Source organism: Columba livia, chromosome 22 (genome assembly GCF_036013475.1).
Source record: "Columba livia isolate bColLiv1 breed racing homer chromosome 22, bColLiv1.pat.W.v2, whole genome shotgun sequence".
In the NCBI taxonomy this organism is placed as follows: domain Eukaryota; kingdom Metazoa; phylum Chordata; class Aves; order Columbiformes; family Columbidae; genus Columba; species Columba livia.
In genome coordinates this window covers 7062671-7089059 of record NC_088623.1, presented here as the reverse complement: position 1 = coordinate 7089059, position 26389 = coordinate 7062671, and the positions used below count along the sequence as shown (strand labels likewise).

The following is a 26389-nucleotide window of genomic DNA, read 5'->3' as shown; positions in this document are numbered from 1 at the left end:
TGCATGTGCTCTAGCAGGGCGCTACAGTTATGCTGCTGCGGAATCGCTGCCAAAAACTTCGTGGAATAAAAGTGGAACTTGGGAGCAGCCCAGAGGTGCCAGGGTGCCCTCCCAGCACACACAGGGTGCTGCTGCGTCCCCAGTCTCCTGGCATGGGTGCTCTGGAGCAGATGGCCCAGGGCAGGGGACACGCTCCCGGTGCCCGGGCAGAGCCCACGGGGCTGTGGGGAATGTGGTGACAGTCGCCCCAGCCCTGAGCAAGGCCGGAGGATTTCACCTGGCACCGCCCAACCGCTGGCATTAGCTCTGCTGCGAGAAGAGCCCGGAGATCCCCCGTGCGGGAGCAGGGCTGGGCCGGCAGCCCAGCTCCGCAGATCAAAGCGCTAAGCTCAGAGCAGAGCCCAAATCCAGCACTAATCCCCCAAAGGACGCATGTGGTCCAGAGCAAAGAGGAACGAGCACCCGGGCCGGCGCTCCTCCGGCAGCCGCCGTGGGGGGTTGAGAGTGCCGGGGGGGCAGGAGGGGTGTCCCTCCTCTCACCTTGGCAGCTCCTCTCGTTGATGAGCAGCTTGTAGCCCTTCTTGCAGCTGCACTCAAAGCTGCCCACCGTGTTCCTGCAGATGTGGTCGCAGCCGCCGTTGTTGAGCCGGCACTCGTCGATGTCTGTAGGGGATGGGACACGTGTCACAGCTGGGATGTGGGGTCCCCTCTTGCTCCACAGCCCGTCCCCTTTGGGGCCTGATGGTCACCAGGGGAAGGTGGCTGCTGGTTTTATCTGGGTGCACTGGGGGAGCTGACACAGGAAATGGGGACGGCCAGGGCTCCTGGGCTCAGCTCCCCTCGGCGCTGTGAAAACGTTTCGTTTCTGCAGGTCTCAGAATCACCCACAGGGCAGCCAGGGGCTCCAAAAAGCCTTGAGCTGGGGCAAAGCACCAGACCAGAGCCCCCAGGGTCACAGCTTTGGGCTGGGAGCAACTCTTGGGGACCAGGAGTAGCGGGAAGAATGATCAGGCTGGGATGGGAAAACCCTCCTTGAAAAACATCCACTTGATAAATAAATACTTTTCAACCCTCTCCTCTCTGCCTGCCATCTCCTTCCCACCATAAACAAAACCAAAATGTCAATGCACAATAACTCTGAAGAGCCTCAACAGCCTGGAAAGAAGCTGGGACTTGGTTTTTGGCTTGTTACTTTTCCTTTTTTCCACTAATCACAAAATTTACTGCTAGGAAATGACCAGTAAAATGGAAGAAGAGCAGGACAAGGCGGCCACCAACCCATCCCGCCAGCCCCAGCGCTGGAGCAGCGGCTCTGCCTCTCTTGGGCTGGGACTTTGCGTTTATGGCTGCAAGGGAGCGAGCTGTAAACCCGCCCGCAGCCGCAATAAAACCCCCAGACACAGGGGACGTGACTCCAGGTTATTGCACGTTCCTGGAAGCGGCAGAGTTGGGGAAGGGGGGGATGCTCTGATAAAGCAGCAGGGCGGGGGTTCTGGAAGCAGTCAGCAGGTAGACAGGCAGCCCGCGGTGGGACAGGGGTCGAGCTCCTGGAGCTGCCAAAAGACACGATGCAGGCACGGGCCAGCGCCGGGGTCACAGCGTCCCCTGGCTCAGGGCGGCAGGTTTGGGGTGGCCGGGGTGACCTCATCGTGTGAGCCCGGCTGCTCCCTGTGCAGAGGTGGGAGGACGGGGTGTCACTGGGAGTGTGCGGTGACGCGCGGTGTCTGTCCCCAAGCAGGACACGGTGCTGGAGCTGCCCGCGCAGGGGGCACAGAGGGACCTGCGCATCCCGGATGCCCGGGGCGGGTGTGGGCAGACAGGGGGTCTGAGGTACCGGGGGTGTGCGGTGACACCCGCCCACTCGCACCCACCTTTGCACGTCTTCCTGTCGGGCTGGAGCATGAAGCCCATGGGGCAGCTGCAGTGCACGCCCGTGGCTGCGTCGTGACACTTGCTGTCGCAGCCCCCGTTGTTCACAGCGCATGTCTCTGCACAGAGAGGGAAGAGAAAGGCCGAGGTGTTGAAAAGGCTGGGGATCATGCCACCCAGACACCCCCACGCCACCCAGACACCCCACGCCACAGCCTGGCAGAGGCAGGGGGTGCAAATCTCCCTGCAGAGCCCATCAGAACCACCCTTGGCTTTCGTGCAGCTATAAGGAAGTCATGGAGCCCCCAAGCTAACAAACACCGTGGGTGCAGCGCGTGGGCCGGGGGATGCGCAGGCAGAGCTGCCGTCTGCCGCGAAACCGCTGACGCTTGGGGAACGCGGCGCTGGTTCCACGTGGCTCTTTGCTCCCAAAACGCACCAGCGTGTCACTGGTCCCTGACCGTGACCCCCGCTCGGGCACGCCGGCCAGTCCAGTGTTGTGGGCTAAGCTGGGAGATGCTTCACAGAATTAGAACACACACAGGGAGGCAGGCAGCGGCCGTGGAAAAAAATCCAATTAAAAAAAAATGCTAATTATGTCAGTATTATCAAAGTCAGCTGTTGCTGGTAGGACTAGAAGGGACACTAATTTAAATGAAGCATTTTCAGCTTGACAGCTTCCCTGTGAGATCAATCCTCAATTTTGGTCCTAACCACCAGAACAATGGTTTGAAGTGCATTAAGTTGTTCACAAAGGATAATAAAATATTCCTTTCAGAAGGCTGGCTGCTTGGATAAATGAGGTATTTGGGCTTCAAGGAACCCAAGATGAAAATGCCTTGAAGAAATTCCTTGGAAAGAGTAAATCCCAGGTTCTCCTGCTCTTTGTGGGAGCCGCACGGGTGGGAATGACTGAGCCATCCAAGCATCTGCCGCGGGGTGAGGAGCTGGGATCGCTCTGTGCTGCTCTTGCTGCTGCTATTTTTATTATGTCCCATAATAAGAGAACAAAAGGGACCATTTCATGAAATTAATAGCCAGCACAACTACAAAACTTAACGGCAAGGGAGAGATTTCTGCGGATATTATTCCTCCAGCCAGGTCCTTGTGCCACAGGCAGCCTGGCCATGCTGGGACCGCGTTCCCCGAGGCAGCGGATGAGGGACACAGGGCGGGTGACTCTGCGCCAAAGGGAAGGGAAACTTTCTGGAAGCCTGAGGATTATTTAATGCCAGCCTTTGTTGCGGCAGCTGATGCAGCAGCATCCCAGGGAGGTTGGATTCAACACGGTCGCCGCTGAGATGAGACAGTGGGCTCGCTGCGGCTGCTGCTCGCGGCGGGACCGAGGAGCCAGAGAAGTGGCCGCGGCAGGGAGCTGGGGCTCCGCGGGGAGCACGGCGCCCTGGGCACGCTGCACTGCGCTCACAGCGTCCTCCCGCGCTGAGCACCCGCCTCCCCCGGCCCCTCTGCACCTTCGGGGATTTGGGCTGAGCCGCCAGGCCAGCCCTGCCCGCTGTCCCACCGGTGGGAGCGGAGCCAGCGCGGCTGCAGCACCGCTGCAAAGCCCTCTGAAACGGGGCACCGTGTCCTCGGCTTGCACAGAGCGCGGAGGGGCTGCCGGGGTACCTGTGGGGCAGCGGCGGGCGGCGGCACGGGGCCAGGGCTGGAGCGGGGCCCCGGCATTGTTCGGCGGTGCCGGCAGCGCGGGAGCTGCTCCCAGCCTGGTGTGACTCACCCAGCCACACAGGGCTTTGGCGAGGCCCCATCGCTCGGGGAGGGCGAAGACAAAGCAGCTTGTGTGCGCGCACACACACACACACACACACACACACACACACGCGCACAGGCTCTTTCCCACCCTCCTACATCCCAGCTCCGCTCTCGCTTCCCGGCCGCCGTGCTCCCCGCCGTCGGTGCGCCGCGCGCCCACAGCTCCTCCCGGCTGTGCTGGGAACTTGCATGCACCCAGCACATCCATGAACAAGATTCGCTATCGTAGACAAGTTGCTGCCCCTTCAGAAAGCCTTGGTTTCCTTGTTGGTGGAGCGGAGGCATCACCTTACCTTCAGGAAGGGCTTAGACACCCCACAGGGATTGCACAGAAATCCTTGGGGAAGCAGCTGAGGTGCCCAGCCCCGTAACGGGTCATCGCCAGCTCTGCAACGTGCTGCAGCTCTGGGCTGGGTGCCTCTGTGCGTGGTTAACAGCTTTGCTGAGCCAAACCCTGGACACCCCAAAAGTCCCTGAGCCCGCTGAAGGGACTGCCTGCAAGCGGGTGGGCTCTGGGAAGGGGTAACTTTGGGAGCGCACAGCACACAGACGGGCATGAGCATCCCTCTCTCCGGCACCGGCTCCGCTGGAGCTTGCTTGGTGACGGTGGGGGGGTGATCATGGCCGCAGCCCCTGGAAAGCCAATTATCACCCCCTGCACCGGGCTGGGTCGACCAAAGCAACGGGAGGGCCCCCACCTCATGCAAGCGCAGCCAGGGGAGGGTGTCTCTCTGTCCCCCAAAAGCAAAGGCCCCTTGCAGGCCCAGGTCAGGCCCTGAGGGGTTTAAAAGCAACAGCGGGGAACGGGATTAGTGAGGCATGCGGTTAGTGCGACAGCTCAGCCCCCCGAGCCTTGCACGGCCTCGAGATGAGAGGCCGTCTACGGTTAGACCCCCTTTGTAGAGATAGAGAGAACAAAAATATTTACCATTAGAAAACGTCTCAAGGATAACGTGTTGCTGGAAGTGTCTCTCCCCTGTTTAACATTATAAAAAAGTGATTTAGAAACAGTGTCCAGCAAGGAGCTCTGTTGGTGTCACACGTCAATGGGTTTGACTCCACAGCTTTTCCAGCCTGGTGGAAATTGTCCCTTTGGGTTTTTTCTCCCCCCACCTCCCAGAAGAGCCAAACCCGAGGTTTGGGGCCGGTGCTATCGGCTCCTCCATTGCCCTGTCGGCAGCATCCCGCAGCCTCTCCAGCCCTGGTCCGTGCTCTGCGCCAGGGAGGAAGCGTTACCAGGAGCGTTAGTGCAGCCGTTAGTCTGGGAACCGCGTCCTCACCCCGCGGACCTGACCCCGCACGTGCTGGGGGGGCTGCCGCCCCAACGGCGCCGCCAAAACCACCTGGACACGGGTTGGGAAATCAGTGATAGACCTGAACTGGGTTTAGTTTCCTGCTCCATCTAATCGTATTTCCTCCCTGTCCACTGCCTCCCGCTCTGCTGGTATTGGCTGCAGGTGGGGGATGGTGATGACCCTCTGCACCTCAAACACCGGGGGAGGGAGCTGCACTGGCGCCCGGGCTTGCAGATCTTCCCAGAAAGCCAAAAGCTGCAGCAGCCCGGATGCGTCCCCCACCGGCGCTGCCCCCGGGTGCTGCTCCCGGGTGCTGCCCCTGGCTGCTGCCCCTGGCTGCTGCCCCTGGCTGCTGCCCCTGGCTGCCCCTGGGCACTGTCCCTGGCTGCTGCCCCTGGCTGTCCCTGGGCACTGTCCCTGGGCGCTGTCCCTGGCTGCTGTCCCTGGCTGCTGCCCCTGGCTGCCCCTGGGCACTGTCCCTGGCTGCTGCCCCTGGCTGCCCCTGGGCACTGTCCCTGGCTGCTGCCCCTGGCTGCCCCTGGGCACTGTCCCTGGCTGCTGCCCCTGGCTGTCCCTGGGCACTGTCCCTGGCTGCTGTCCCTGGCTGCTGCCCCTGGCTGCTGCCCCTGGCTGTCCCTGGGCACTGTCCCTGGGCGCTGTCCCTGGGCACTGTCCCTGGGCGCTGTCCCTGGGCGCTGTCCCTGGGCGCTGTCCCTGGGTGCTGTCCCTGGGCGCTGTCCCTGGGCACTGTCCCTGGGCGCTGTCCCTGGGTGCTGTCCCTGGGTGCTGTCCCTGGGTGCTGCCCCGGGCGCTGCCCCAGCTGCCGCTGAGTGGCTTTGCCTTTTTTTTGGTCTTAAAAAAAAAGGCTGCTTTTTGAGCATAAATATAAACATATAAGGTCATCAGCCTCCCCTCCCGGCTCCCCCTCCCCCTGGAGCCCGCAGACATGGTGGGAGCCATTAAGGCTGGCCCCGCTTCGCTCAGAGGCATGTTATTCATTATCTGCATTTTTAAAACAGCAATAAAAAGCGGAAAAATGAAAAACACCGGCCGTGGCCTAATGAAACTGTCATTCAACGGGGCTGATCGTGCTTCCTGCCGCGTGGTGTGATCTGAAGGGAACCTGGACCAGGGGCCTGTCCCGGCAGCCCATCAAATGCACCGCGTACAATTTCAAAGCCCATGGCCCGGGGAGCGAGTTTGCTTTTCCCCTCACTGGAAACTTTATTCCCCTTGAAATAGTGAAATATTTCAGAGGAAATGGGGAAGGGGCGGCAGAGGGAGCACTGGGGAGGGGGAGGGCTGAGCCCTGGCTGTAAAACAAGAAAGGGCGGTTATAAATATCTGAGCAGGTACCTCGGCCGTAAATCTGCCGGGCATCCTGCGGGGCGGCCGCGGCTCCGGTGCCCGAGCACGGTCCCGCAGTGTTCCCGGGCGCCGGGAGCTGGGCGGACGTCCCGCAGGGGGCTGAACACCCGAAAAGTTTGAGAGAGGTGCAGCGGTGGCTTTTGGGCTGGTGCTGCTCCTAAAATCCTCCATCATGCTGCTGGATCTGCCCCGGGGAGGCAGGCGAGGAGTGAGCTCATGGGAATATACCGGCTCTGGCGGGAGATGCCTCCCTGGCAGACACGGTGCACAGTGTGGGGACAAAGGGGAGATTTGGGCCAAGACCATGAGGATGAGCAATTTTGGAATCCCCAATCCCACCCTCACACCCATGGTACCCACAGTCTGAGCACTGAGACCCCCTGGCAACCAGAACCCCCTTGAACATCCCCCAACTCATGAGACGCATTGCTGAGCTGGTCCCACAGCCCCTGCACCCAGCTTGGGTGCATCATCCTGCTGCCCAATCCCCCGACTGCTCGCACCGACACAGACAACACATGCAGAGGGACCTCGGTCCAGGAGGAACGCACGAGCCAATGCACTGCAGGGTCCCCAGGTCCCCGAAGGAGGGGACAGCAGCCCCCCGGGTCCAGGCGGTGGGAGGGGGTGCAGCAGCTGCAGGAGCATACACAAGGGTCACGGGGACAGGGAACCACGAGCACCTGCCAGCACGCCTGGCACTAATCGCCAAGCCTGGCAGCGGCTGGGGAACAGCGGTGACACCAAGGTGGCCGCGCAGGAGGGTTTGCTCTGGGGGACAGCGGTGACACGAGGTGGCCGCGCAGGAGGGTTTGTGGGGCGCTGGGCCCCGGGCAGCCCTCGCGCAGCCGGCTCCGGGGCTCCGCAGCTGCTCATCCCACAACGGGGCGTCTTGGAAGGCGCGGAGGCTTTTCTGTTCAGGCACTGCGGGGACACGGCAGCCAAAACCTCTCTCTTTCTTTCAATTCCTTGTTCTTTTTTATTTTGCAATAAGAACTCAAATGTCTAGAGCAATTTGTGGACCTAATCACTCCCTGAATATAACATTTTTTTAAATCAAATCAGCTGTTAAACAGCACAGGCATATGAAACCAGTAAAGCTTCTATCTCTGTTTGATGTTTTACAATTTGAAAACACACACAGGAAAAGGACAATTCTGGGGGTGGTTGAGCTGTCAGGTTGCTGGGGCTTGGGGTGGTTTTTTGCAAGACATTTGCTCCTGAGCCAAGGCCCTGCAGTGCCAAGCCGGAACAGATCACCACAGCCAAAGCTGTCCCCTCTGTGTCCCTCCCCGGATGCTGCCAGTGACAGTAACTATCTCTAGCGTGGGGACATCTCCCCTGTCCCTCCAGCAGCGGGGAGACAGGCAGGGTCCCCTGCCCCCTCCCGGCAGAACCGACCTGTCCCCAGATGTCCCCTCAAACGCCCCCACAGCCACTTTTGCTCCCTATGGTTGAGCAGCGACGCACCCCCGCAGGTACCCGCAGCATCCCTCACACGCACACCGAGTTTCTCCGGCCTCAGCAAAAGGAAACGCCACATTCCCAAAGCTTGGAAAAAAATCCCTTCCTCAGGCCAAGAGCAAATCACCAGGGAGGGGGACGAGCCATTCCGCACCCGACCCGCGTCCCCACGGCCAGGCGATGGCTCGCACCCACCTATGCACGTCACCCCGTCAGAGTGCAGCAGGAACTTGACGTGGCAGCCGCACTTGGGCCCCTGGTCGGTGTCGTCGCAGGTGTGCTGGCAGCCCCCGTTCCCGTAGTTGCAGGTCACTGTGGGAGCAAAGCACCGTCAGCCCGTCTTCCCCACCCAGCATCCCCAAAAGCACCATAAAGTTGGCTTGGACAATCCTCGTCCCTGCCCCCAGAGCTGTCCCTCCCTTCTTCCCTCCCTCACAGATCATTTCTAAAGCCCTTCAACTTTCCCTGCGGGATCTTGGCATATGCAAACTGTTATGTGGTTTCTTGCATCTTCCCTTTGCATATCTGGTGGCCCCTGGCCGTGGTTCTGGTGTTACAGGGGAAGGTGGAATCTTCCTGAGCTCTGGAATGGCTCAGGTGCTGCTGGGAAGCCTGTCAGCGCTCCCGGGGGGCGAGGCGTACCGTCCACCGAGCTCCACTTCATCAGCAAGTGGGAAGCAAAACAAAAAGAGTTGCATAAACACATATATATCTATTTAGTAACCCTGGCAGTGCCAGGGAGATGCTGGCAGGAGATCAGACAGGCTGAGAACACCACAGCCCCCAGGGAGAGGATTCCTGCGTTCCTGCCGTGCCCGTTGCGCTCTCCCGGCTCCTCCCCTTGGGAGAGTGAAGCCGGTGGGACAGGGATGGGGGACACTGCACCTCTGGGACCCTGTTACTGGCAGAGGGGATGCCAGGAGCATCGTCTGCAAGGGCAACACGGGCAGAACTGGGCATGCTGGAGGAAAACGAAGCCAGAAGGCTTCAGGCTCCGCAAACCAAATGCTACCTGTGGGTTCAGGGCTTTGCAGCTGGGCCAGGACAGTGTGTGCGGACAAGTCTGGTGGTCCCTGGCAGGCCGTGACCCCCCTGGAGTGTCCTTACATTTGCAGTCGCGTTGGTTCTTGGTGAGCTCGAAGCCGGGGCGGCACTCGCAGGCGATGCCCCCCTTGGGGGTCTCCCGGCAGATGTGGGCACAGCCATGGTTCTTGTTCATGCAGTTCATTCCTTCTGAAGAGAGAAGGAAGCAACGAGAAGTTCCAAAAGCGCAGCGGCACCTCTGGCCCCGCCACCCTGCAGACAAGCCGGGTCCCAAACACCGGTGACCCGCAGAGACCCCGCACGTCCCAGCGAGGCCGTGGGCTCGGGCGCAGGCAGCCGTGGCTCCCACCAGCCCCGCACGCTGCTTTCCTGAGGCTCCCCGGCCGTTCCCTGGGCTCGGCAGCCTTGGGCGCTGCACACACCGCAACGCAGCCATGTCCCTGCTGCAGCCACCGCCGGGCAGGGACGCGCCCCTTCATCCTTCCTCTCTATCATCATCTTCCACCTCGGAGCTGCTGCCAGGACCTGCTCACCCCTTTTGCTTTCGGTGCCTCTGCGGGCATCGCCAGGCTGAGCACAACAGGGTTTACAGGCACTGACGGCCCAGCGAATGCCAGCCCTTGGCCTCTCCTTACCGGGACAGACTGGCTGGGGCAAGGGAGCGGGTCGTGGTGCCGCAGGAGCCCCGGGACCCGTCCCCTGGCTCTCTCACCCCAGCAGCATTTCATCTCCTCCGCATCAGGAGGGAGAGAGGAAAGCAAGAGGGAAAATGAAAAAAGAAAGGAGAAAGCCTCCTGCCAGGGCAGGAGAGAGACACGGAGCTGGCGGGACCGCAGGAGGAAGGAAGCAGCCGTAACGCTGAGGTTTAGCTCTCTAAAGCACTCAGCTCCTGCCTTGGCAGTGCCCGAGAGCCAGGAGTAAAGTCAGAGCAGATTTAACGTCGGACTCCACATGGGAAGGGGGAAGGAGGAAAGCAAAACACTCAGCTGGCTTCGCCAAGCGGCGGAGATAAAAATCAGCAAAGACACAAAAATCTCTCATTTCCTCCTATTTTGGCTAAGAGATCACTCCAGATGGCAGCAATTTAGAGCTGATACCAAGACGAAAAGCTCAGTGCTCCGCAAGACTTGGCAGGAGAAGATGAGTCTCACAGGGTGGTGTGAGGATCTCCAGGTACCTCACATTTAATAAAATACTTTGGATACAGGATTAATGTCCTCTGTGCAATATTATTTTGCTTGATAAAAGGGTATGTGTGGGTTTTGCTGCAGAGATGTTTATTAGCCCCACAGCATCCTCTCTCGATGTGCTCCCAATAAATTTGCACACCGAGAAGGGTCAAGAACCAGCACCCAAAGCCAAGTGCCGCGTGGCGGGGGGCGGTGGGGACAGACCTGCCCGACCCTGCCGGGCATGGGGGGTGACGCCGCGCACTGACCTTCGGGGCGCTGGATGCAGGTGTGCTGGTTGTCACTGAGGAAGAAGCCCTCCCGGCAGAAGCACTCGTAGCTGCCCATCATGTTGACGCAGGTCTGCTGGCAGCCGCCATTGCCCTCCGAGCACTCATCCAGGTCTGCGCGGGGAGGGGGAGGGGTGAGAGGGCACCGCGCACGCGGGGGGCACGAGGAACCGCGTGGGACAGATCTGCCGCGTTCCACTTTACATCCCACAACCCCCGGCTAGAACAGTAGGAGCTGCCCCAGGGCTGCGGGGGATGAAGGTGAAGCACAGCACGGGGTGGGTCACAGAGGCCATACAGCTTCCCCGGCCGAAGGGCAAAGAGGGTGTCCTTGTGCAGACAGGAACGCCGACCCACAGAGAAGGGGATCTGCCGCGTCCCAGACCCGCGGGCAGGCTGTGCCCCCTCCCTGCAGCACCGGGGTGCTTGGCCACGCAGCCGCCCCCAGCCCCAATGAGCCCCTCGCCAGCCGGGGACACCTGCACTTCATTAGGGGGCTGGGAGACCTTAGCCCAGCGCGGGGATAATTATTGTAAGGAGACTCAAATCCCCAGCAGATCTGCTGCCCTCGGGCCTCTTTCGGTTTAACGAAGCGAGGCTGGAAGGGCTCGCGACGCGCAGCCGTGGCAGCAGCAGTGCCCTCGCCCCGCTGCTCCTGCCCCAGCCCTGCGAATCCCTCGTTTAACAAAGAGCAACTGCCCGCTGCTTGCAGCTTCCTCCGAGGCTCGTCTCGGCCATGCTGTGTCCTGCAGATACCAATAACTCTCCTCAAATCCCCCTGCTTAGAACCAGAGCTTAACGTCTTGCAACTTCTCCTTCAAGCTCTGCACAAAAATTAGGAGGCAGCCGTTCGAACCCGATGGCTGAAACAAGACCCCGCTGCCCTAATACCTGTTTTATTAAATGCAACAGAGATGGGCAGAAGCCAGCGAGGCCTGTGTCAGGACGGGGGCTCAAATTCCTGTCCTGGTTCAAAAGGTCGCCCAGGGTGGGCGATGCGGGGGCAGCCGGGCAGAACCCCAACCCACCCCCAGCTTGGGCACTGCCCGCGGCGCCAGCAGAGCCTGCGCACGACCCCTGGCTCTGCCTCTCTTGGCCAGGAGGGGATGCTGGCAGGACGGGAGGGATGGAGGATGGGAAGAGACTGCCAGGCTCGTCCCTGCGCCCCCGTGCTAACCCAGCCGAGCGCAGGAGGTCTCCACTTCCTCGGCTGTGAAACGGGTTCAGGGGCTAAAGCTGGCTCAGCCCTGCGGCAAAGCACAGGGGCCGAGATGCCTCTCTGGGACAAGCCGAGGAAGAGCTCCATGGGGGAGCTGGGTCTCCAACCCCCCAGGCCCTCAACCGGCTGCTCCCGGTGCCTCCATCCCCTCCCACCCACCTCTGTAAACACATGACGTCCGTGGCTCGCCGAGCCCGGCTTTTCTTTCTTCTGCTCGGGCTCATCCTCCCCCGGGAGAGGAAGGCAGAGCCGCCCGCCCGCGCCTCCTCCCAGCTGTGTAAATCTCCCCCCTCCCCGAGGAGGCTGCAAAGATCCCGATGATGCTGGTTAATGCAAAGCGTATGTGTCCATAATCCCTTCCTCTCCTCCTCCTTCCAGTGATGAGCTCATTAATGACCCTTCTGCAGACACTAATTAGAAAGTCCCAAGAGCTGCGGGTGGAGGGAAGGCGGCCGGCCCCATGCCCGGCGATCCCACCCGCGGGTGCCGCCGGAGGAAGCGGGTGCCAGGCCCGGCCAGCGCCGTGGCTCTGCCGGCAGCTTCAGCTGCGCCACAGCCGGATGGAGTTTGGGGCGGTGGGGAGTGGCGGGAGGATGCACGGCCGCTCCGTAGGCAGATGCCGGGTTTGTCTTGGCACAGGGATTATTTACCCAGTCCCCTTGCTGGTTCCCATCCCCACTGTATTTGCTATTAACTCATCTATTTAGGCAGGTGCGGCTCTGACCTCAGGCAGGAGCAGAGCAAGCGGCAGGCGTGGGTGAGCCCACTGCTGGTCCTGACTTTGGATGCAGCCGTGGGGACGCTGCAACTCACTCCCAGCATCCCCAAACCCGACCCTCCCTGTCTCGCCTTGCCCCAGCATCCCCCAGTCTACCAATGGAGCAAATGTCACCTCCTGCACAGGGCATCCTGCCCCAGCATCACCCCGTGCAACGGGCAGCAGTCCTGTCCCCGGTGAGCCACCAAGACATGGGATGTGTCTGCAGCCGGCTTGCTGCCCTGGCAGCGCCACTGCGGTTCCCGAGCTTGGCAGCAGGCCTGGAGCTGGTGCCAAGGTGCCAGAGCTGCCGAGCAGTGGTGACGCGCCAAAATCCCACCCTGGCACGTGCTGGGGCCCGTCCCTCACCTAAGCAGTTGTGGCCGTCGTGTGCCAGGCGGAAGCCGTCGTAGCAGGTGCAGCGGTAGTTGCCGGGGATGTTCACACACTCGTGGACGCAGCCCGCGTTGTCTTCCCGCTCACACTCGTCCACGTCTGCAGGGAGAGGGGGCAGGAGCTGCGGGGCTGCCTGGGCCGCGCTTTCACCCTCTGCTCCTCGCGCCTGGGCCATCCCAACCCTGCGCTCACCCCAAGCACAGCTGCGAATGGCTCCCCTGCCCTGCCCCTGCTTTCCTGGTGCCGCTCCTCCAAGGAGCCCATTTTCTTTCCATGCTGCTCCCAGTTACATGTATCTGTCTATCTATATCTATATATATCTACATCACCTATATCTATGTATCTTATTTTTAAGCTTCTCATGCTTTATCTGCTAACCCAGTTTTACAGCCTTCGGCTTGGAAATCCTGCAGTTAAAAAAATCCCAGCTTTGCTTAAAACAAGCCCCAAGTGACCTTCCTAGGCCTGGGCAGCCCCAGCCTTGCAAAGGCGGCTCTTCACAAGCAACCTTTTGCAAGGGCAGGGGACGCTGCTGACGAGCCACCTCCTGCCCGGCCGTCAGTCCTTGCAGGGGCCCTGGCTGGGCCGTGTGTCCCTACCTTTGCAGTGCTTCCCATCACCGGTGTAGCCAGACTTGCAGATGCACTTGTAGGACTTGGGGGTGTTCTGGCAGATGGCGTCGATGTGACAGTTGTCGGTGCCCTCCACGCACTCGTCGACGTCTGCGAGGGGAGAGGCAGGGGAGCGATGGGCAGAGCTGGGGCAGCGATGGGCAGAACAGGGGCAATGGAACCAGGAGCCCCCAGCTCTCCAACCCTCGTGTGAACCCAAAGGGCTCGGGGCAGAAATGCCACTGCTCTGCTCCTTCACAGCTCCGCTGCACGCAGCCCTGATGCAACTGGTGATGGGCTCGCTGTGGGACACCGTGGGTCTGTTCCCAAACAGCACCAACCGTGTCCCCACTCTTGTAGAAGCCACCCTGGGACCCCCAACCCTCTCACGAGTCTGATGGTAGGAAGCACACTCAGGCACCCGGAGAACAGGCTGGAGCCAGCCCAGGCAGAGGTGAAAGTCTCTGTCTCCAATTAGCCATTTCCTGAGCCGACCAGTCACCCAAATAATCGTCATCGCTTTCTATTCTTAGGCGAGAAGGAATGTGCACGAATTAGCAGGGACCGCACTAAATAAACCTGGGAGCCAGGAGCGGGAAGCAGGAGGGAGAACTGGGAAAAACATCACGGGTACAGCCAAAATCCGTGTCCCACTCAGCGCCCTTTGCCCCTCAACCCGCTAATCTGGGATGCAGCACTGTGGTACCTGGGACATCCAGGGAACGGGGACATGGGGGTCCATTCAGCTTCCCTGTACCCCAGAAAGAGATGCCTGAGGCTGGTGAAACTCTCAGCTGCCTTTAAAATGCTCCTTTTCAGCAACCCCCAGAAGAGAAGTGCTCTGGGATGTCCCCAAAGACACGAAACGTCCCTGCCAGGCACAGGCGGCCCTGCCGGGACGGGGGCCATGGCCACAGGAGTGCCGGCCCAGGCCCTGTCCCGGCCACCCCGGGTTTGTGCCGGGAGATGTGAGTCACCCGCCGGAGAAGAGCTTTGCCTTTGCACCGGGGAGGCGGCACGTGCCTGCGCATTGTATAAATATTTACAGCCCGCATTCATATTTGTTATTTGACATTAGCTATGGCCCGCGGCCACCACAGCCTCCCTTGGGCCATTAATCATGGGCTGGAGGCTGACCCACCGCGGCGGAGATGACGGCAGGACAGCACGGGGACCGGCATCCTGCTCCTGGCCACAGTGCCACCACGCTGCCACCACCCTGCGCCCTGCAGCATCCCAGGAGAGCATCACTGCCCACCCTGCAGCATCCCAGGAGAGCATCACTGCCCACCCTGCACCCAGGAGAGCATCACTGCCCACCCTGCAGCATCCCAGGAGAGCATCACTGCCCACCCTGCACCCAGGAGAGCATCACTGCCCACCCTGCACCCAGGAGAGCATCGCTGCCCACCCTGCACCCGGGAGAGCATCGCTGCCCACCCTGCACCCAGGAGAGCATCACTGCCCACCCTGCACCCGGGAGAGCATCACTGCCCACCCTGCACCCAGGAGAGCATCGCTGCCCACCCTGCACCCGGGAGAGCATCGCTGCCCACCCTGCACCCGGGAGAGCATCGCTGCCCACCCTGCACCCGGGAGAGCATCGCTGCCCACCCTGCACCCAGGAGAGCATCGCTGCCCACCCTGCACCCGGGAGAGCATCGCTGCCCACCCTGCACCCAGGAGAGCATCGCTGCCCACCCTGCACCCGGGAGAGCATCACTGCCCACCCTGCACCCGGGAGAGCATCGCTGCCCACCCTGCACCCGGGAGAGCATCACTGCCCACCCTGCGCTGGGGTCCCACAAGGATCACCAGCAGAAAGCCCCGCGGGAGCGCACAGCTCGCTCCCCCCAGCCGCATCTGCAGGCCCCAAGAGCCTTTGGTGCAGGAGGAAGTCGTCTGGCCGATGAGAACCAAAGATGGACTGAATTTGCAAACCCGTCCCGACCCTCTCCTGGCTCTCCCCCCAGGTTACAAATCCCAGGTCAGTGTTTCAAGCCGATGGTCCCACAGCAAGAGCTGCTGGGTGCCAGCACCCGCACAGCCACCAGCACCCAAACGGTACAAACCACCCACTGACCCTCAGCTCCTTCCCTTAAAAACACCCAAAACGTGCAGCGTCCATCAGCCATCACATCATTGACATTTTCCCAGCCTGTTGCCAGAAATCTCACTTGTTTGTTTGTTTGATTTTCTGTTTCTTTTTCCTTCTTTGCCCTCAAAGACAATGAATGACACCCACACGGGGCTGAACAACAATGAACAACACCCACGCGGGGCTGAACAACAATGAACGACACCCACGCGGGGCTGAACAACAATGAACGACACCCACGCGGGGCCGAACAACAATGAACGACACCCACGCGGGGCCGAACAACAATGAACGACACCCATGCGTGGCCGAACAACAATGAACGACACCCACGCGGGGCCGAACAACAATGAACGACACCCACGCGGGGCTGAACAACAATGAACGACACCCACGCGGGGCTGAAAAACAATGAACGACACCCACGTGGGGCTGAACAACAATGAACGACACCCACGTGGGGCTGAACAACAACAAACGACACCCACGCGGGGCTCGACAACAACGAACGGCACCCACGCGGGGCTCGACAACAACGAACGGCACCCACGCGGGCTGCACACAATCCGGTGCCTTTCCCGCTCACGCATGCATATTATCTTTTTCTCTTTTTTTTTCCATTCTGCAAGTTCAAAACTTCTCTAACTTTGGGAAGATTACACAGCAGCAAAAGTACAAAAGAAAACATAAATTTGCCATTCTGTAATTTTTCCAAAGCTGGAGACGTTCTGAAAGGTTACAGGATCAGAAAAAGGGGAAAATGTGTGTGTGTGGGAGGAGTGAGTAAACACCCTCCCCAGCGCCCCGGGAGCCGCCCTGGGGTTCGCACCCAGCCCCACTTCAGGACGCCGAGCTCTCCTGATGAGACGTGTCCTTCAGAAGCGATGCGGTGAAGTGCAAAAGCTCTCTGAAAAGCTCCGTGTTTGCATCTTTCCCAGCCCCAGAGGAGTTTCCCACGCAGGGGAAGGTTTGCGGCCAGGGCAGCGCTTTTCCCACCCCGGGAGCCGCCCGCGGCGCTGCAGGTGCCCCAGGCCGGGGATTCGTCTGCAGGCCCGCAAAGACGAGATTTAAAAGCTCCTGAGTGACGTTCCCACCCGCTCGCTCTGGTGAAACACGCCGGGCGCCCCCGCTCGCCCCTGCTGGACAGGACGGTTTGAAGCCCAGGTTCCAAACCCACGGGGGTTCTTTGGGGTGCAGAATCCCTGCAGACCTGCACCCCTACAGCCCCTCGCTCCTGTTCCTGCAGGAACAATCAAAGACACCCTTTTGCACCCAAAGTTGCCTGAAATGAGCCCAAACCAGACAGTGCAGATGGGCGCATCGTGCCTCAAATCTCCAGAGCCAGAGGGTTTTGCAGCAGGGGCGGAATTTAGTTTTGCTGAAGATGCCAAGTCCCATTGGGGTCCCCCGACCCCCTGTGCCCAGCAGCCCCTGCCCTGCCCGCCCCACGGGGCTCATCAGAGGCAAGAGCGTCCTGGGCACGGCCGCCACGCCGAGCGGGTGTGCGGGGAGGGCGGGAGGCTGCGGCGCGCGCCCCGCGCCTCGGGCCATGTTTTTTATTCCGTTGTGGGTGGGATTTTCCAGCGCGGGCTGTTGGGCCCCGTTCCGCTCCAGCTGCAGCTTTATTCTCCATTTCAAAGGCAGCGGAGGCAGACGGTTCCAACGCCACTGCCATTTCGAGCACGCCAAGCGCGGGGCCGCCAGCCCTTGGGACCCGTGCGCCCACGGGGGGCGAAGGGACGTGGCCGGGCCCGGCGGTGGCAGAGCCCACGGGCACCGGGGCCCACGTGCGCGCCCCGCAGCGTCACACTGCCCACGATTCGTGACCGTGACGGAGGGTAAAGCAACAGCTCGGGTATTTTTAGAGCCTGGACTGAGGCTCTTTCCGCACTTCCTTATTTTGTTTTTAAAAAAATAAATAGCAAAAGATTATTTTATCTGTAGGCTGAAAGGACCAATAAATCTGAGGAGGGGGCTGAGATGGGGAAGCAAAAACCTGCCAGAAAACCCCTGAACAGACAAAACCATTGTCCTTCTTCATTCTTCTTCAAGCACTTCAGCTTCTTTTTCAAATTAATTTTGTTCTTTATTTTTATATAGGCGTATATATTAACAGCCTGTCTGTATAGGGATGTGTGTGTAGCTGTTGGCAGACACATGGAGTTTCCACTCGGCCTTAATGCCAAATTAAAGCTTTATAGCTTCAGTAGCTCTTTTTACCAGGGTATTAATAACCACCTCAGACACTGTGGTGCAGTTTATTAATCACTGTTCGCCCGGGGACCCTCAGGGCCGATCTGCGCTGCCCGGGGCGCGGCTGCGGCACGGCCCACGGCGTGCCCCCACGGGGCTGCCCGGGGAGAGGTGCTCCGGGGGGTGTTGATTTAAATTGGCCAAAGGTGCGTCATCTGAACTCAAGATCCTAACCCAGGTGCTCCGCGATGGCTCGTTCTGGGCTGGGGGTGCCGTGCCAGGGTCCCTGGGCCAGTGCGGTGTCTGTGTCCCAGGGCACGATGAGACCCCGTGCCAGCCCCACGGTGGGACCCCATCCCCGGCTCTCCCAGCAGCCACGGCGCTCGGCAGCGGAGCACGGGTGGAGGACAAGGAGCCACGAGCGCAGAGAGGACCTGGGCGGGTCCCAGCTGCTGACCCCGTTGCCCCTGCCCAGACTCTGCTCTGCACCTGTCGCCCCGGGTGTTGCTTCCCCAAAACTGGCAGCACCCCAAAAGGGGCCTTTTCCCCCCATCAGCCCCCGACTCCTGCAGGGCAGAGCTGAGCTCCCCATGTCCTGCTCCAGCCGGGATCCTGGCGGATCCTGGTCCCACCAGCACACCCAGGGTTGGAGACGCTCCCCCCGTCCCCATCCCAGTGCTGGCGCCAACCTGGGCGCCGCGGCTCCGTCTGCCCTCAGAGCGGCTGATGCTCTGCACCGGAGCGAGTCCATTCCCGGGAACCGTCCTTGCTGTTGTTCCTTTGGCTTATCGGACTGACCCTGCGCTGCCTCAAAAACGCATGTTTGTTTGTTTGCAGCCTCGGGAACAGGCACGAGATCTCCACGGGGGAGCAGCCGCGCTTCCTCCAGCATCGCGGCACAGAGCAAACTATTCCCCATCCCAGGCTTCTCCTAGAGCCTCTCGGGGGACTTATAATTTTCAAAGTGAAGGTTAAGGTTATTCATGCATATTTTTTTCCTAGATGGATTACTCCGGTGTGACTGTCTGTGAAGGAAAAATCTAGATAAAAATAAAAGAAAAAAACCCCAAATGCAGTCCCGAGCAGCTTGGAGACGGCGACACATCTCCGCTCGGGAACGCTCGAGGTGTCTGAATATTTATACTCCCGTTGGCAGATACAAAACCAGTCTTCTTCCCTCCTCCCTACCCCCGCTCCCCTTTTTAATCTCGGTACAGGCACGTTAGACGCCCGTAGTCAAAGATCCCCTTTGAACCGCTGCATGCTGAAATGTTTACAGTCTTACATTTCATATTTCAGAGGGGTGGGGGGACAGGCACAACAGTCGCACACTGTGAACGCACGAGGGAGGGAAGCGGGGGCCAGGGGGAGGAGGTTTGGCAGAGGTGGGAGGGGAATCAACCGGCATCACGCTGCAATTGGAAAATTTTAGACTCCTACAAAAATACATATATAAAAACCCCAGCCCTGGCGGCGTAGGCTCTGCAGGTGCACCCCGCCGAACCGGCCCTCGCACGGGACGCGGCTGTGGGTCACCAGCCAAAAGGGCTGGTTGTCCCACAGGTGACACCGGGCTGGGCTGGGGATGCCACACCGGGCGGGTGGCGGGGCTGCGCATGGGGTCCGGGACCCCCGGGGATGCTGCGTGTCCTGCCGCCCTGCCCGGCACCGCCGAGGGGACGTGCGATTCGGTTGCAAGAAAAGGTGGCAAATCCTGGGACGTTTCCCCGGTTTGGGGGACACAGGCCAGACCTGGGGCTGCCCAGGACACGAGGGGACAGACCCGCAGTCCCCAGCTCCGTCCTCCCGTGATGGGCAGCACCCTGTGCGAGTGGGAGCTCAGGGCATGCTCCTGCCAGACAGACTGACGGACACTGGGGTGGGACTGGGGGTGGTGTCGTCTGCCCGAAACCCTGGGGAGCTGCGGGCACGGCAGCAGCTCAGCGTGGGGACTGCAGGGAGGGCTCGTCCCAGCTCAGTGCGTGTCAGGGCTTCCCTGGCCACAAAGTGACCCAACAGCCCTGCGGACACCCCCGGGCCAGCCCCCGCCCGCTGAACCCCGCCGGCCCTGCAGACCAAACCGGCTGGGGTGACGCAGTGTGGGGAATGAGCCAGAGAGCCCTCGCCCATCCGAGGGGACAGGAGCTGTCCCCAGCCCGCGACAGGCGCCTGGCGAGGCTGGCTGTCCCCAGAGGGGCGGCGGGGTGCTGTGAACCTCGTCCTTGGGGCATCACCCCACAGATTCGGGGGGGATGTGCGATGCTTTCCAGAAACATCCCACTAAAACGTGCCCCAGGTGCATGGGGTGGCGTCTAAGAGCTCAACGACATCTGTGCATGCAGAAAAACGGGCGATAGTGGGTTTCTAGAAAAAACATGGTTTTATCTGCCATTAGTGACGCCGGGTCTGTGAGTTCAGCCCCATGCAAAGAGGACGGGGTCCAGCCCTGCCCAGAGAGCTCGTGGCCCCAGCCCGCGCCCCCCCCGCCATTGGGGATTAACCCCGCGCTCCAGCCCTGGTGCCAGCGCCGTCGCGGGCGGCTCACGGCACAGGATTGGGCTCACGGCGCAGGATCGGGCTCACCCCTCTCCACCCTCTCCTGCCCCGGAGGGATCTGTCAAGTCTCTGCACGATGGAATTTTACTTTGCTATTTTAATGCAATTCTGGCTCGGGCTTAAATGGAACTGGAAACCAAAAGGCCTTAATAAATAAATATTATGATAAGAAATGAAAGCAATGCATACACTCAAGATAATTTGAGGGGGGATAAAAACCTAAGCATTCCTTCCCAAGCCTAAATCATAAAACTTCACGTGAAGCTGGACACCCTCTTACCAAACCTTCGCCCTGGAAATCTCCCGGCGCTGGCCCAAACTGCCCTCCTGAAAAGTCACCTATTGTTGTAGAAACACTTTGAGCCGGATAAGACAATAGCCTTGAAATTCCTCCTAACTTTGTCGGTGACGGGGCCCAGGGCGACCAAGCGCTCGGCTGCAACCGCCGGCTGCTGGTGCCACACGAGATCTGTAACTACACCCTGCGCTCCTGTATTCCATTCACGCTCTCTTGAATCTCACCATATGCATAAATGTGCGGCTACTATGATAGCAAGAGCCAAAGCTGGCTCGATGTATCTCACATACTGTTGAGTGCTATGGAAAAAAACAAACCAAAACAACCAAACCACCCAACAGATTGTATAGATAGTGGGGAATTAAGGAGAGAAACCCCTTCAAGACAGCCAACAACACGCACATAGGGCTGTGTGTGCGCAGTCCTGTGTGTGTGTGTAGAGAAAAATCCAAGCTAAAAATAGAGGTGCTATAGAAAACCTAAGGTATAGATGGACCATACATAAGGCTGCATGTGTACATTTGGGAAGGAGCAGCTCTGGCTCCACGCAGTGCAGCCTGGCTGATAACAACAGGACATACCTCTCTGTTCTAAGGTGGGGAAAGGGCTCCCCTATTTTTTCAGGCTTTGCTGTGTTCAGTTCCCCCAAGTTTCCTGCAGCCCGCGCCCCTACAGCACAACGTTTGAGACGTGAGCGAAACATCAAGCGTCCCCGCGCTGCCCTGCCCGCCGCCCACCCGGACGGGCCCCGCGCCCCCGTGCTGCCCCGTCCCGCGGACACCGAAACCCCGAACCAGAACAGCCCCCAGCCCCTCCAGACAGAGACATCTTCCCTGTGATGGGTGCAGACGTGTTTGCACCCCCTTAATTTTCTACCTCTGCACCCTCTGCCTGGAGATAGAGTCCAGACCAAGAAAAGGAAGTGTAAGAAACGCAGCTCATTAAAGAGTTTACAAAAAACAGCCCCAATCAAAGGCAGCAGGCAAGAATATCTGCAAGCAACGTTTTAAATTCCCTCCACTATTTGTTGTTATTGCTGCTAATTTCTCCAGCCTGCACATAAACCCCAAATCCAAAGAGGAGGTCCGGCTGCCTCACACGCATCGAACAGCGAACCTGCGCCGGGGAGGTTTTCTCTTACCTTGACCGGCTTTACTTGCCAGCGTGATCCCAGAGTGCAGGAGAACGAGCAGGATGGACAATCCAGCAGTCTGCAGGGCTCCCATGGCAATCCCAGTCTGCATGGAGCAGCGGGGCAAGAAGGGGCTTTCTAGTGTTTTAGAGGAAACAAGAGGCTGAGCACGCGAAGGGAACCAGAGGAGGACGGGGCTCTCCTCGCCGCGCGTGAGACGGAGGGAGCGAAGGGAAGGGAACTGAACTGATGGAAAAAGCTTCTCTGGGTTCGGTTTGGGCTCTTGGTGTTGCTGAAGAGGAGAGAGCGAGAGAGGGAGCCCAGGCAGCTGGAGGAGAGCGGACTCTATCGCCCTCTCTCTGATCCCCTCTCCTTTTCTCTTTTCTTTTTTTTTCCTTAAATAATCCCAGCCAATTCCAGTTCTGCAAGGGAGCAGCAGCGGCGCTGGAGGGGGAGCGGGCGCCTTGCCCTGGTGCTGGGGACCTGAGAAAGGGGAGTGGAAAGGAGAGCCCCATCCAAGCAACGCCCTTTTCTCCAGCCCTTTCTTTCTTTCTATTTGGCTTTGGTTGCTTCTTCCCGGCTCCCCCCTCGCACCCCCCAGGCCGGGCTTTGCCTGCAGGAATTTACAGTCTGCGCTGGAGCAGCAGGGCCAGTAGCCATGGCGACTGCTTCCCGGGAGCAGCGGGGTCAGCGCGGCCCGGCCGATCAATGGGGGCCCCCCCGGACCCTCCGCACCCCGCGGGCAGCCGGGCTGGGGCGGCCGGGGGGGCGGGGGCGGCCGGGGGGCAGGCAGCGGGCGGAGAAGAACCGGGGAAGGAAAAAATAATAACACACACACACACACACACATATATATATATATATATATATATATAAGGAAAAAACCCCACAAACAAGAGTTTTCAGACGGCGCGGGCTGGCTGGGGTCGGCAGCACCAGCGTCCGGGGCCGCTGGGCGGGGGAAAGGGGACCCGAGAACAGCCCCGCTGATGGCAAGGGGGGGGCACTGGAAATACGGGTGGAGGGGGGCCGGAAAAGACCTTTCTGAAATGCTCAGGGGGGGTGGTTTGCTCACAGCCTGGCCCCTGCAGGCGGCATCCCGGGGTGCAGGGGACCCTGTGCCGCTGCCTCTCCCGAGGCGTTTCTGCTCCTGGGGCCAGGACAGACACGACACCCCGAGCCGGGAGCTGCAGTGGGAGCCGAGGCCGGGAGACATGTGCGGTGACTCCACCTGCCCGGGGACAGGGGTCCCACAGCTGCCACCCTGCCCACCGCGCTGCCCCCACAGCCTCTGCCATGCTCTTTTGTCCCAATAACCCTTGGACGTACAAAAACGGGGGCTGGAGCCGATGGGAAACATCCCGCTCCAGCTGCCATCCTGCTGCGGGGCAGAGGGACAGGTTGCAGCAGGACAGGAGGATGCTGAGGAGCCCCTGTGCCTAGTTACACCTTCCCTACAAAACGCGCAGCCCCTGGTCAGCTCTGCACGGACAGAGGCAGTGCAGCGGGCCGGGAGAGCAGCGCGCACGCATCCCGGAGCTCAGCTGCATGCCGGGGCCCCGCCAGGGCCGAGGCTGCGGGTAACGCGCTCCCGCAGAGCATCCTGCACCCACACAGCTCCGCCTGCCACCAGCGCCTCCCCACGCAAAGCATCAGGGGCTGAGACCCCCGCGGGCACCAACCCCTTCCCGGGAAGCAGGAGAGCGAGCAGGAAGGGGCCCTGGTCCATGCAGCTCACGTCCCAGGATGGCGCAAGCCAGGAACAGCACTATGGGGGCATCACTGGCCTCCCGCGAGCACCAGCTCAGCAGCTGTGGCACCACTTCACTTTCCAGGCTGGGATTTGCCATGTAAACACAAGTCTCCCTTACGGCGGCTGTAAGAGCAGAGTCAATAAGTAAACTCTCCACTGTGCCCAGCTGCCGCACTGGAGCGGGACCCGCAGCCCAGCTCCCATCCTTTATCATCATAACCCGAGGAAAAGTAAACAGGCCTCTTCTCTAACCTGTCTGCTAAATCTGGAGACGGATCTCAAGGCACGAGGGACAAGACCTTTAGCAATGTTGATTTATAACCAAGCTTCTAAATTACAGGTTTACGCATTAGTATAAACACCCATAAACCAGTCTTAAATACACAGTATTGTATGTAATCAAAACGCCAAAACACCGGGCAGCCACACGGGGAACGAGCAAGCGCCTCGCTCGTGCGCTCCCAGTTAAACCAGTGCCTTGTACTGGGGTGGAGCGAAGACACGAACCCCACACCTGGCTCCTGCAAGGGGGTTACAAAGCACCACGGCAAAGCAGTAGGGTTGGGGCGGGCTGCTGATGTCCAGAAACTCCCTTAAAAATATCTATCTATCTAATCTTTCTTTCTTCCAAAAGCCTGTGCCTGGGTGAGCAGAAGGGCCGGCGGAGCCCCCAGGGCCAGGCGCGCCGCGGTGCCCCCGAGCGCAGGGACGTCCCCCCCACCCCTCCCCCGTGCCCTGCAGATGGAGATTCCTGAGATCACACAGCGGGTCTGGAAGGAGAGCCATGAATCGCACTGAAATCACCCACAGGACAGCCCGGCGCTTCGGTGCAATGGCTCCGCACCCGCTCCGGCTGCCGCGGGGCTGGCACGGAGCCGGGAGCCCCGGAGCACCCCGGGACAGCCGCACACACGCGTGTCTGTGCGGGTTTTCCAGGTGGGGAGGAGGTGGCAGGAGCCTCCCCCGCCGCCTCCGCTCCCCGTCGTGCACTTCTGGGCAAAATTCATTTGCTTTGGCTTCATGTAGGGCCAGAAGATTCAGTCCATTGTGCTCGGCACTGAAGAGCCGGCAAGGATTGTCAACCATGCTGAAACGGTTACATGGGGAGTAATGAAAATTTACTGCACCCTGCTCCGGTCCTCAGCCAAGAAATAAAAGCAAAAGATCACAACAGGCATTTTTTTAATTTGAAGCAAAATTTAAAAAAGAACAGATCCGCACTTAGAAAATAACAACCACATCCACAGATCAAAGCAGCTGTTCTCTTCTCATTCGGTTTTAAGAGGTTTCTGCAGCTACAGGGATGTTTACACAGGGAGAGAGATACATACATTGTGTCTTGATGCTGCCTCCCCCTTCATCTGGCAAAACATTCCCCGGGAGGCGATGTGAGGTCATTCCCAGAGCCCTTGTTTTCCTCAAGCTGCAAGGCTTGGGGGCAAGAGGCAATTCATTCCCCATTAGCACACACACATTTGCACTTGGAAGCCTCCCATGCACATTCTGCCCGACCGACCAGCCCTCGCCAGCTCGTTGTTGCGTTCCCAGGGAACTCCAGCAGCCGGGGCTGCCGGGAGGGTCAGCGGCTCCGGCAAAGCCACCGGGAGGGGACACGGAGCCGGGCAGCGAGCTGGCACCTTCTGCACACCAGCTGCAACGTTTCTGTGGCTTCCACCGCTTTCATTACGAGAGGGGCCGAATGGCTCTGGGAGCACTAACGGGCTGGGAAAAGCTGCTTCTCCTCTCCTCCTCGGCTGGAGCCCGGCGGGCACTGAGCCGGGCGCTGAGCCAGGCGTGGGAGCCCCTCTCGACAGTCCCCCCACTCCATGGGCAGCGCCCGTTTCGGCAAAGCGGACAAACCCCAGCTTGGAAACCACCCTGCATGATCTGGGCTAATAAACTCGGAAACTAGACCTCCCTGTCTCCAGCATGAATTCAGTGCCATATGCTACGAAGGAGCCGCATCGTCAGCTCTGACCATGCAGATCTGCGTGGTACTGAAGCCAAGAGGGATTTCTGAGGCAGTGCGAGAAGCTGCTGTGAAGTCACAGCAGAAGCGCAACTCCCATGGTGCCCACAGAACCAGGCACTGAACCGTGCAGGGCTCTGGAGGAGGGACGGGGCACAGCACCGCGAATGGGAGATGCCCCTGACCTCTGGGCCCAGGACCGGGCACAGCGCCGGGAGCGGCACCGGCCGCCCCCCTCCCCCCTCGCCCACAGCGCCTGGTGACGGACACCAGGACCGTCCCCGACACGTGGGGCACATCTGGCTGGAGCAAACAGCAGCTGAGATGGTTCGATGCCCTCGCGAGGGCTGTGGTCTGAAACGTGGAACAGAATGGACTATTTTTATAACCGAGGAAGAAAACGCTGTATTCCAGTAACGCGCCAACAGCCCCGGCTCCGGCGAACCAGCCGGTCCCCAGCGCCAGCTCCCGATACACCCCTCCTTTCCCCAGCCTACGATTTTACTGAGGTGCCTCCAAGGGGGGTGAAAACCCACCGAGTTGCACTAAATGACTGTCATCCTATGACACCTTTTTTCCAGTGTGACGGAGCTTCCCCAAGCCCCGCGTGCGCTGAGAGTCCCTGTCCGTAGCTCCCGGGCTGCAGCAGGAGGTGACACGCCGGGGTGAGGCGGCTGGCCCGGCGTCACCGGGAAGGTCGATGGCAGCGCCAGGAATAGCCCCGTTCCCAGCTAACCACTAACCACACTTATCCCAGAATAAGGGTCCCTTTTTCCAGACGAGTTTATAACAGTTTTCCAAGTGACATAAGCTCTTACAGAAATAGGCAGGCTTTTATTCCAGAATAATTACTGAGAAATCACACTGGAGTGCGTATAATTACGCTGGTATTGTTGCTGCTGGCGGGTCGGACCCGCTGTGCGCTCCACGGCTTTTATCCCCCCGGCTTTTCCACCAGCACGTGCACATCGGCTGGGTGCGGTGCAGAAAGAAGGGGCTTTGGGCAGAGAGGGGAGCAGCGTATTGCTCTTTACAGCTGTTAATCGTATTTCCTACAGAAGAAACCCTGGTAATAGCTCTTACAGCTACCGAAGTCAACAGGAGCCTCTCGGGGTGCGGTGGATCGCACCCCGGACAG

At 60.0% G+C, this 26389-nt stretch overlaps 1 protein-coding gene across 7 annotated transcripts in view; it reads right to left on the bottom strand.

The window, feature by feature from the left end:
* Positions 1-22066, bottom strand: part of SCUBE3 (signal peptide, CUB domain and EGF like domain containing 3) — a 32348-nt gene extending 10282 nt beyond the window's left edge. For 4 of the 7 annotated variants that reach the window (XM_021281124.2, XM_021281126.2, XM_021281127.2 and 1 more), the window contains exons 1-9: positions 21539-22060; positions 13241-13363; positions 12615-12740; positions 10249-10383; positions 8874-8999; positions 7962-8078; positions 4568-4615; positions 1872-1988; positions 541-663 (exon numbers count right to left, since the gene is read on the bottom strand). In XM_021281124.2, the coding sequence (XP_021136799.2) occupies positions 541-663; positions 1872-1988; positions 4568-4615; positions 7962-8078; positions 8874-8999; positions 10249-10383; positions 12615-12740; positions 13241-13363; positions 21539-21641 (1018 nt within the window). In that variant the 5' untranslated portion in view covers positions 21642-22060. Of the gene's footprint in view, positions 1-540; positions 664-1871; positions 1989-4567; positions 4616-7961; positions 8079-8873; positions 9000-10248; positions 10384-12614; positions 12741-13240; positions 13364-21538 lie in introns of all 7 variants that reach the window. The other 3 variants (XM_021281130.2, XM_005513703.3, XM_021281132.2) reach the window with 2 other exon arrangements.
* Between the last annotated feature and the right edge of the window lie 4323 nt (positions 22067-26389).